General features: G+C 53.5%; 1 protein-coding gene across 1 annotated transcript; it reads left to right on the top strand.

Annotated features, from left to right (window-relative positions):
* Positions 1 to 961: 961 nt before the first annotated feature.
* FGF6 (fibroblast growth factor 6) lies at positions 962 to 11,567 on the top strand (the record flags this gene model as incomplete). The annotated part of the gene is made up of 3 exons (XM_082849889.1): positions 962 to 1,307; positions 2,255 to 2,358; positions 11,391 to 11,567. 3 exons carry the CDS (start codon positions 962 to 964, stop codon positions 11,565 to 11,567), a joined length of 627 nt encoding a protein of 208 aa, XP_082706015.1.
* Between the last annotated feature and the right edge of the window lie 253 nt (positions 11,568 to 11,820).

Below are 11,820 nucleotides of genomic sequence, written 5' to 3'. Positions count from 1 at the left end.
GCTCTCCCCACCTCAGCTTCCTCATCTGTAAAATGGGAATGAATGACGTCAGTCAGATGCCAAGGGTGAGCTCAGACAGGAAAATGGCCAGTGGCCACGGCAAGGGCCAGATGCAACTCCCACCCTGTTGGCTGGGTGAATTCCATGCCCGGGACGGAGAGCGCAAGACCGACCCTAGCCTCGCCTCCCTGCACGATCCTCAGGACCCTTGCATACCGCACCCCCATCTCTGTCCTCTCTTGCTAAAGGGGTTCAGCCTTTCAGCATCCCCCCAGGCTCTGTGGCCCTCAACCATGAGCTCTTTCCATGAATAGGGTAATGCGTGTGCCCCGGTCATTGCCTGCCACCAAGACTGCCCCATCCCTGTCTTTACCCTTTGCCCTCTAAATGAGGAAGCCAGCGCTGCCAGGCCAAGAGCTTCTGCCCAATTTGGGTCTTGGGTGGCCTCTGGCCTCCCTCTTCCCCGGGGCCCCTGGCCAACTCCTCCCTCCCCTCAGGGATGCTCGCTGCTCACTTCATTCCTGCTTCATAGTTGGAATGACAGTGGCTCCCAGCATCCCTGGGTGCCGGGGGTCTGGGGAGGCCGCCAGGCCCAGCAGCAGGTTAGTGTTACAGCCCTGGATGAGTGAGCCAGGCCAGCTGACGTCAGGGTGATGAAGGGCGGCGGGGCGGGCCAGGCTGCTGAACTATAAAGATAGGTCAAATCGAGCAGAACCAACTCGGGTCGGAGTGAGCGGGCCAGCTAGACCGCGTCCCCAAGCCATGGTCCGTACCGGCCGCGGCTCAGCCCGGGTCCCTCTGCTCCAGACCCGAGTGCCCAGAGCAGACTTTCGTTTCATGTCAGCAGCCTTCAACTGCCTTCCAAAAATAAGCCCCTGCCGCCATGCGGAGGGGAGGAAAACAAGAAGGGCGGTATTTTTAGGGCCATTAATTCCGACCACGTGCCTGAGAGGCAAGGTGGATGGCCCTGGGACAGAGGCAGCTCATCACTATGTCCCGGGGAGCAGGACGTCTGCAGGGCACGCTACGGGCTCTCGTCTTCCTCGGCGTCCTCGTGGGCATGGTGGTGCCCTCCCCCGCGGGCTCCCGCGCCAACAGCACGCTGCTGGCTTCGAGGGGCTGGGGCACCCTGCTGTCCAGGTCTCGGGCTGGGCTGGCTGGAGAGGTCGCTGGCGTGAACTGGGAAAGCGGCTATTTGGTGGGCATCAAGCGGCAGCGGAGGCTCTACTGCAACGTGGGCATCGGCTTCCACCTCCAGGTGCCCCCCGACGGCCGGATCAGCGGCACCCACGAGGAGAACCCCTACAGTGAGTGCCGGTGGCAACCGGTTGGGAAGCTGGGGGCTGGGGCTCAAGCAGGGATAAAGGATGGAGGGGCCTCGCCCTGGCGCCTGGAGTCCTGTTATGAAGGGGGAAGCGTTATTCTTATGGATGCCCATAAGCTTAGCCACCGCCCCTGACTCGCTTTGACCCTGCCTCGGTGCAGGCTTAAGTGTGCTGAGGTCCGAGCATCCTGGTGTCTTCTGCCATCACCCCACAGAGCCCCTGAGGCACTAATTCCTTCAGCATTACGGGCCCAGCCAGGGCCTTGTAGGACCACAGGGAACCCCCAACCTGGGGGAGCCATGAAACAAGGGTTGGGAGAACCGGTGAGGATGCTGGGACCAAATTAGACACACGCTGCTTTTTATTTAGCTCTTCTCTTTGAGAGGAAAGGCAAGTTGTTTGCAAAATTTCCAGCTGAAGCACATCCTTTTTTTATTTCAACTCGCCCCCTCTGTCCTACAAGTTGATGGGTTGCTGCCTAGATGGGCTCTCCCCAGGAGGGGGTAGGGCTGCAGGATCCAGTGTTTGCAAGATTTTTTTTGTTTGCAAGATTAGATGGGCTATTTGTTGAAACGTGAGGCGTATACATTGTTAACAAAGCTAATCAGAATTCACTTCCTTTACCCACGTCAGGGATGTGGTGTGATTAAGCCCAGATTCAAAGCTGACTTTAAGTAGATGCCTAAGTGGCCACTGCGAACTCTAACTCTGACGTCAGAACTTGCCCCTGCAGAGCTGGATTTGTAGCAGGACTGGCCGAGCCTGGCAGCCGATCTCCTACAGTGAGATCAAGGGTGGAGGTGATGGAGGGTCTGACTTTCTAGAAGCAGGGGGACGGGCCTAGATGCCCTTGGAGGGTCACCTTTAGGTTGGCGTCCTGCTCTGATTTGCACAAGCCTGGGGTAATGCAGCTCCCATTTCTTTGTCAGGCCTGCTGGAGATTTCCACAGTGGAGCGAGGCGTGGTGAGTCTCTTTGGGGTGAAAAGTGCCCTCTTCGTTGCCATGAACAGTAAAGGAAGATTATACACCACGGTGAGTTCATCAGGCCAGGGGAAGCTTCAGGCTGTACGAGGCCTGAAGATTACGCAATTGAAGAAAATAATGCAAAATCTTGAAGAGGGGCGTGAATATTTATCTAGAATGGGTCGGGGGGTTGCTGTGGAAGGAGCTGGTGCGAGTGAAGGGCTTATACCTTCTTAGCTGCACGGTGAGTCAGCCTGTGCGCTGGACCACGTCTTCCCTGATCCCACCCACCACCCCTGACTCACCTTGACCCTGCCTTGGTGCAGGCTTAGATGTGCTGAGGTCATTTAAGACAGAAACCGTAGCTCAGAGGGCTTCTGGGTCCGAGGGAAACCCACGTTCTGGCATCAAGCTGTTTGTCCAGGCTTACGGTCAGGTCCTGAGCAGGAGAGGCCCAGAGAAGCAGGCCTGTCTTTCAGCCTGGGCACGCTGTTCCCACGGCTCACCCTCCGAGGCCCCCAGCCTGGAGCACAGCAGGAGGAGAAGACACGAAGCTCTTTTCCTCGCCTTCATCAGTGCGTGGACATTTTACTTTAAGGTTTTAAGTCCTCTGGTCTCTGATCCCAAGAGCTGGAGAAGCATCCTCCCCTAGGGGATATAAGACTCTCTTGGCTGGCCCCAGATCCCACCCCCTGCCTTCTCCCATCACAGGTCATCCCTGGCGGGGCGGGGTGGGGGGTGACAATGCTAGCACTTTGGTTAACCTCACCAACTTCCATATTTACCGAAATCTCTGACCTCTCTGACCCCCTCGTTCCTGGGTCTCTCAGCCCATAATTTGGCATATTGCAAAATATGGGCTGGGAAAGCGTCCCTACGAAGGCAAAGAAACTGGGTGTTCTTTCGGCAGAAATAAGGTTAGAAAGGAAGACCTCCGAGCCGTGGTCAAGAAACAGCAGAGTGGCCATTTATGGGGAGGGTTTGGAGGGCTGTTCTACCTTTGCGTGGGGACAGACAGGATCCGAATGTGAACAGGGGCGTCTGGGATCGGTGCTGGGGTCCAGGGAGGCTGTCCCAACAGACCAGGGCTGTGAAATACCCAAACGGGGTGCTCGGGTGGCCTCGGCCTGTGATCTGCAGTGCTAACACCTCTCCATTTGGGCTCGTTTACGTGGAGACAAGACGTGCATTCGAATCAGTGGGCCTCTGGAGACAAGTGCTGGAGGGGAGGCAGGCTGGAGCTGGAACTAGGGTCCTGGTCTGTACCGCCAAGTGCTCTCCTCCTTCTGGCCTGCAGGCGTCACCTGCCGAGCCCGGAGACAGGTTTGCACACAGCCCCGATTCACCTGAGACCTGGGAGAGCCAGGGTCCCATCTGCAAAGTGAGGATAAAGGTCAGATGCACCTCTGGGGGTGCTGGGGGATAGTGTGCTCAGAAAACATCCCCAGGGCGCCTGACAAACAGGAGGTGCTCAATACAAGGGAGTCATTTATATTGTCTGAACACTGCCATAGGCTCTGCACCCCTCTTTCCTAGAGGTGGGTCTTGTGGGAGGACCATTTTCATCCACATCACCTTGGTAACTTGTTAAATGTCCAGATCTCTGGGGGCCTTCCTCAGAGATGCTTAGTCAGTAGGGCTGGAATGGGGACCTGCAAATCGGTTTGTTTTTATTTTTTAAGTTTCCCAGGTATTTCTGAGGTGCAGGCAGGCTAGGGACCACCAGGCTACCTGGCTTTCCGAGGGCAAGGAATCCTCCCTGCCCCAGGGTTACACTAGCGCTGAGGGCTGCTGGGAGATGAAACAGCCATGAGATTGGGATTCTCAGACGCCCCTTTCACCGCTCTCTGCGTATGTGATGGAGAGGACGAAGCAGCTGGAACCAAGGAGGCCCTGGTGGAGTAAGTGCCCGCTCTGTGCGGCGGGTCGCCCCAAAGAGCCCCTTCCCTGCAGCCGGCGTAGTGCCTGGAATCCCACTCGTCGCAGAGCCAGGAACGGAGGCTGTTGGCTCTGGGGTTCTGCGCAAGGTGAATCTTTTGGAAGGAAGCACAAATTACATCAACCCTTATCTCTGCCACCTTCATTAACAAGCTATTTAGTATTTTTTCTCCTTATCCCGAAAGAAGTTGAACTGTGAGCCGGGGAGAGGGTGCAAAGGGAAGGTCGATGCCTCCACGTCCCACTGGACACCTGGGGTCCCCGCAGGAGAAGCCAGGGGGCTGGGAACAGGGCGCCTCACAGCGAGAGTGCTGCAGGTGGATAGAACGTTCCAGGAGCACGAGGAAGGGGGCAACTCTGAAGTGTGGGCTGACCCCTGATGTCGGTGACCCCTGACCCCTCACTCCTGGGCAGATGACTTCAAAGGGGGTCCGCAGGGCTCACTAAAGGAGAGGAGTCCCGGAAAACGGGGGCTTCCGTAGGAGAAGCCCCGCCCACGGTCTACACCCCAATCTCCCCCCCCCCCCACACACACACCCGGGAGCATCTGGCCCAAAGGCACCTTCCTGGAGGCGGAGATTGCCCTCCCTGGCGCCCCGAGCCCGGGCACCAGGTGCTTCTGAACCACCTATCCATTCCCTGCTACGCCCCCCAGGGGCCATTATCACAGTCTAAAATCCAATGCCCCCTGATCCAAAGAGCTGGGAAAACTCCCACTGGGTGATGATTTCATTCACACTATTTCCCTTTAAGCCCCAAGAGCTGCCTCCCCTCCCTGTGGCTCAGCTGCTATGGCCCCTCAGTGGGGTTTCTCCTGGGGGGACGGGAACCATGCTGGGGGGGAAGGAGGGGGGAGCAGGGGCAAGGTAGGAAAATAAGAGCCAGGGAAACCCACCTAGGTGCCTCCCGCAGGTCTCATCCCTTGGAAAGAGGGGTGCAGAGCCTGTGGCCGTGTTTCGACAGTGTAAGTAGCTCCCCTGTATTGAGCACCTCCTGTCCATCAGACGCCCCGGGGATGCTTTCTGAGCACACTATCCCCCAGCACCCCTGGGAGGTGCATCTGGCCTTTATCCTCACTTTGCAGATGTGACCGTGGGTCTCCGGGGTCTCAGGTGAATCAGGGCTGTGTGCCAACCTGCTTCCAGGTTTAGCAGGTGATGCCCGTAGGCCGGCAGCAGAAGCGCACCTGGTGTGCAGACTGGGAGCCGGGTTCCAGCTCCTGCCCGCCCACCCTCCAGCTACTGTCTTACTTCGGGCAAAGTCTGTGACCCTCTCTGAGACCAGACCTCTCTCTGCTCTCTCTGATGTGGACCGAGGCAGGAATCAGTGAGTTCCAGTCTCCTTGATCTTTTTAAAATTTAAAAGATAAAAATCAAAGATCTCCACCTGGCAGTGGTTCTGTGAGAATCCCTGTGCTTTAGAATCAGTTATGCTTCTGAGCGATTTTGGTTTTACTAATTATAACTGTGTCTCCATCCTTTTCATCAATAGTACTATGACAACTGGCAAAGCACAGCGTTTGTTTCATCCACAGAGGCCGTTGACCATTACCTAGGACGTTACAACTGGGGAGAGGAGGACCAAGTCTTTCCCTCGCTCAGTTAGCTGCACCCCTCCCCTAGAGGAGAACGCGTTCCTGAGGGGATGAGGCAAAGGGTCCCTGGTGTTAGACTATGTGGAAGGGCCGGGAGATGGGACCCCTGAGCAGGGAGGGGCTGGTGCTACAGCGAGGGGCCCGGGGGACCCTGCAGACGGTCTCACAAACAGCTTTGTCTGCAGCCCGCCTGCTACCCAGAGCGATACAGGAATGAGGAGCCATGATAGGCCTGGTGGAGACATCTTCAGACACTTTTAAATTGCCCGTGCGATTGTGTGTTAGGAACGGGGATTGGAACAGACAGATGTCTTCAGAGCCGGGAGATGTTATTTCTCCATTTCAGCTAAGGACCAAAAAAGTAGCAGTCAGGGACTGCAGGAGGAAAGGGTCTTAGGACAAGGAGTTTTCTGATTTTTTCTCACCACCCGCCTCCTTATCCATCCACACCCCTCCGCAGCTCCCATGCACACACGCAGCCAGGAGTAACGGGGGCAAGTGGCCCAGGGCAGGCCTAGAAGGAAGAACTTTAAAGATAAAAAGACACTTTCATTAGTCCGGGTGACCTACTGACCAAAGACAAGATGGGATGGATGTCTGGTCCACCGCAGACTCTAAGGGGCATTTCCGCCAGAGGTAACTCACGCCGAGAGACACCCCTGTATGTACCCCCCTGCAAAACGCCCTTCTCCACTGTGAGAGCTAAATGCTTTGAGTTTGGGTCCTCATAAGTCTGATTAGACCTATGTGGAATTGAAGACATTGTCATGCTGGGGCTGGGGACCCGGCAGGCCCAGGCAATGTGATCTGGGGGAATTCTTTTCATTTGTTCAAGTCATAATATACGGTAGCTGCTTTTATTAACATGTCGTTCGCTTGGCTTTTCTCAGCAGAGCTCAGGAGCCAACGTTCCTGAGCCATGAGACTCAGCGCAGGGGCACAAATGGAGAGATGAATCGAGGGGCTGGTCCTGATGCCAGCTCGAGCATCCGTGTGGGCAGTGGAGCATCGGGCTGCAGGGAGCAGTTCAGGGCCATGGTCTTGGCCTCGCCCCCAGCCGCGTGGCCAGCTGAACACCAAGGATGGGGTGGAGAGGGGTGCGGGGAGGAACGGGCAAGGGCGAGGTAGAGAGGCTTCCATAGCAAACCTCACCCATTTCTCCTTTCTCACTTCAGATGGACACAGAATTCGGGGGAAGGCTAGGGGCGTGAGGTAGGCTAGGGGAAAGACACAGAGGTCAGAAACTTTTTGAAAATGTGGGGTTGGGGGTTGAATAATCAAAATCTGACGATCAGAGAGCAAAGCACAGTGTACTTGCAACCACTGTCTCGCACATTTAAACAAATGTGTTTTAGGAGACTCAGACCTTAGCAAAGGCTGGATTCTTCAACCGCACCCATTCTAGATCAGAGGATCGGGGCAAATGCCCTGAGTTTCTGGTCCCAATCGCTCAATTCCTCCCCCTCCCCCACCCCCACTCCCCCCAGGTCCTTCGCCCCAAGATCTGCATTCCTCTCTAGAGTTTGCAAACCACACGCGAAACCTCTCCCTTGACCACCATCCAGATCAGAAACGAAGTCTCCTGGAAACTGGTGGGCAGGGTGCTCTCCAGGGTCATAAACAGTTAGAACAGAGGGGAGAGAAGCAGGGGATGGACAGGGGGAAGGACAGGACCCGGGGGAGAGAACGGACCAGTCTCTGATGCAAAGGTTCTCTCACTCCATTTTCTGGCCCATCTTCTATCCTGAATTCCCTTCCCATTTTCAATAATCTACTAACATGACGAGGTAATACATGGACGTGGTTTAAAGGGGAAAACGTGCAGAAGAATATACCACGGAAATGAAGTCTCCCTCTCACTGTTGTCTTGCAGCCACCCAGACCCTCCCCAGAGCAGCCACTGTTGCCAGGCCCTGTGTACCTGCCATCCCAGGAAGTCCCAATGTCCCTGTGCATGTTCTCACACTGGCCTCAGTTTTTAAAACCACACGAACTGGGGCAGACTAGCCACACAATTTGAATCTTGCTTCTTCACTGAACAACATGCCTTGGAGACCGTTTCAAATCCGTGCGCAAGGAGGTTCTATTTCTTATGGCCGAGAGTATTCCATTGGGTGGCTCTCCCATCACCGAGCTAACCACTGCCCTCCTGGTAGACACTTAGGTTATTTTTGGTCTCTCACTATTACAAATGATGCCGCCGTACGTGACTTTTGTACCTGAGTGGGAGTGAACCAGTAAGATAAATTCCTAGAAGTGGAATTACTATCCAAAGCTGTAGTTATTATTTTATTCTAATAAATATTGTAAAATTTCTCTCTATAGCGGTTATAACAATATACGCACCAACAGACAACAAATGAGAATTCCTAGTCCCCTTGCCCTCATCAATGAAAGCCCATTGTCAAACAGTGTTCTTTTTGCAACCTGACAATTAAAAATGTGATCACACAGTTATGGTTGATGTTTCTCTGTTAGGCACATGTTCTTATGTTTAAATGCTATTTGTATTTCCTTTTCTGTGAACTGTCTGTTCATAAACGTCCATTTTTCAGTGAGTTCGGGGTTCTGGATATAGTAGCAAAATTCAGTCTATTGCAAAATATATTACAAAATATAATGCATTGTAAATATTTTAAATCCGGTTTGCTATTTATATTTTTATTTTGTTTAACGTGATTAGTCTATTCCAAGCAGAAGTCTAATTTATTCATCTTCGTTTTTAAAATGCCTTCTGGTTTTTTGTGTCCTACTTAGAAAGACCTTTCTGACTTATTTTAAGGTTCTCTTCTCTTTCTCTCCCTTATTTATTTACTTACTTACTTACTTATTGCTGTGCCCACGCGTCTTGCGGTGTCTCAGTCTCCCCACCAGAGATTGAACCCCGGCCTCGGCAATGAAAGCTTGGAATCATAACCACTCAGCCACCAGGGAACTCCCCTTAAGGTTCTCTTTTTAACATTTAAATCTTTCTTCCTTTTGGAATTTATTTTAGTGTTAGGAATAAAATCATACATCAAACTTTATTATTATTACTATTATTATGATGATTATTAAAGATAGCATCCAGTTCTTCCAACACCACGTTTCGCCAGTGATTGGAAATGCCACTTGTATGTTATGTTCATTTCAGATCCACCTTTATTTTATGTTCCTGTTTGGATTTACTTCTGGACTGCATTTTGTTAGATGATCCACACCAGACTATTAATGCATGTATCATTACTTCTACTCAACTTTTACCATTGATCCCAACTTTATTTTTCCCTTGTGCTGTTTCTCCAGAGTTTTGCCCATCGACAGCCTTAGGTCCTGTGGCTGCCCCGACCCCCCATGTCCAGAGAGGCCCCAGGGGTGCGGGGCCGGAGCCCAGTCAGCTCTGTGCCCTCCTCCCCCAGGCTCACCTCCTACTGCCACTCAGGCAATAAATGCAGGACTTAGAAGGTAAATTGTCCTGCAACCCACAGCAAGTTTTACAGGAATGATGATTCTGGGTAAGACAAAGTCTTTTAGTGCTTTTAATTTAAACTAACTCATGAATCAATTGGAGAAGCATCACTATGGCAATACAAATTATTTTTTATTTTACTGTGTGCCAGGCATTATACCAAGGACTCTCCATGCATTATTTCAATGAATGCTCCCTCCAGGGCTAGGACGGAATTATTCTCACTGTTCCCATTTTACAGATGAGGAAGCTGAGGCTTCGGAGGTAAAATCATTTGCCAAGTTCACACAGCTGTGTAAGAGGTGAATCGTCACATGCTCTTTGCCTATTTTGATGAGTTTTTTTTTTTCCTACTTTGGGACATTCCTTTCTTCATTCTACAAGTGTTTTTGAGCACCCATAACAAGGGAGATGAAAATTTGTGAAAACAGAGCTTCCTGGCATGGTCTTCAGAAGCCAGTTGATGTGGCTGGTGGAAGCTCGCAGGGTCATCTCAAGCAAATTAACATCACAGAAAGGTGCTCTGTATACAGTAACCCAGGGGCGTGAGCGGGAAAGGGGGGGTGCGTTCATTCAGCTGGGGCAGAAGGGACCAGCGACTGGTACTACCCGACGTGTCTCCTAAACAACGCCGCCTGTCCCTTGCCAGCTCTCGCTGCATCAGAGAGAAGCCACCCCTGCAGGGGCATCCGTGGGTGGCTGTGCCATTCCAATTAGACCATCATTCATTCAGCATCACGTGCTCAACAGGACACAGTCCTTGTCTCAGGGAGCCGGGAGTCCCCTGGGATGGTGCACTGTTTTCCGTGCTGCCGGACTGGTCCACTCGGAGCCCCGAGGAGCTGGCTCATCCTCCTCCGTTCATAACAGGAAGAGGCTCTCGTCCACCCTACGGCTGACAAGGCCAGGTGCTCATAGTATAATTCCTTTTAAGAAGGTCAGGCGATACCCCTAGCACAGCCGCTTAGCCACTGAGTGGGTTTTTTATAGCCGATGGCCTCAGTCGGCAGGAAGGAGTCGGGTGTTATGCTCAGCTCTGTTTCGGTTTCATTCTACATTTCTTTAATGACTAGATCCCAGGCTTCCTGGCTCCCAGGGAGCGACCCCCATCGGAAGCCCAGAAACCCCTCCAGTCCGGGGCAGTGACCCGGGTGGGCTTGGGAGGAAGTGGCTCTCTTTTCTAGGAATAAAGGAAGACTTGGGTGATTTACTGGGGCTGAACTTGTTGATGTGTCCTTGGCACTGCTGGTCACAGAGGGAACCAGGTTCTTTCCCCCATAAAAGTTGCTGCTCCTCGCCATCTCTGTCCCTGCCCTTCCCTGGCGACCTGTGGACGCCCAGGAGGCACTGGGCATGTTGTTCAGTGAAGAAGCAAGATTCAAGTTGTGTGGAGAGTTTGCTCCAGTTCGTGTGGTGTTAAAAACTGAGGCCAGTGCCCCCCATTCTGGGCTCAAAGTCAAAACCGAGAATGGGCCCCTTTAAGGGGCAGCAAACTTGGCCCTTAAACTGGGAGAGACAGGGTGAGGGAACACAAGTGGAGAGACAGTGACCATATTAAACAGATGCGCTGGGAAGGACTTAGGAAGCCATGCATCTCGCCCTCCACTCGCCGCCCCCGCCCCCGCAAACGCTCCGCAACCATATGGTTTGCAGAAAAGGGAATCAGGCTGGGAGGGGAGGCGCCTGCCCCAAGGTCACACAGCTAGAGCCACCAGGCAAACCCCAGCTCTCTATCCTGCCGCACTAGGTCCTCTCGCAGTGGACTTGAGAAAACAGCTTCTTTTATCCTTCCCTGGTCCTTTCTCTGAATAAACCATCATCCCTGTTCTTGGGAGAAAGTGTCCGGGACTGGCAGTCAGGAGAACCCCCAGCCCCCTTGTGACACAGGCTGTCCACCCCCATCCCCGGGCCTGGGCTTCCTCATCGTGAAGGAGGGGAGGGGAGGGGGCGACCATGAGAGCTAAGGCTCCCCTGTTCTCAGCTTCCATGTTTCTGCTCACCCAGGATGGCCCAGGGCTCCTGGAGGCTGTCTGACATGGGAAAGCGAGGGACCCACCGCAGACGTGCCTGCTGGGCCTCACGTATCACTGATGCTCTGCCGTTTGTCCATTTCTCTCACAGCCCAGCTTCCAAGAGGAGTGCAAATTCAGAGAGACCCTCCTGCCCAACAATTACAACGCCTACGAGTCAGACCTGTACCGAGGCACCTACATCGCGCTGAGCAAATACGGGCGGGTGAAGCGGGGCAGCAAGGTGTCCCCGATCATGACTGTCACTCACTTCCTCCCCAGGATATAAGGACCCTGAAGGAAGGCTCACAGGTGGAAAGCAATGTCTTTTCTGTTGGAATTTTGCACAAGTGAACAATTCCCCCCTCCCCCTGTGCCACCCTATTCGGGCTCCTTTTATGCCTGGGGGGACCTGAGTCGGTTCCCTTGGCCACCGGACCCCATGACACGTGACCCACCCAAGCGAGGGGTTGCAGCCGGCATCCTAGAATGGCAATGGATCCCATGCTCTGACCTCATCTGAGGAAAGACGGTCCAGAGAC

This window comes from Leucopleurus acutus (assembly GCF_964270905.1).
Source record: "Leucopleurus acutus genome assembly, chromosome: 11".
Lineage (NCBI taxonomy): Eukaryota > Metazoa > Chordata > Mammalia > Artiodactyla > Delphinidae > Leucopleurus > Leucopleurus acutus.
Note: the sequence above shows the minus strand (reverse complement) of the source record. Positions and strands in the feature narration are given on the sequence as shown.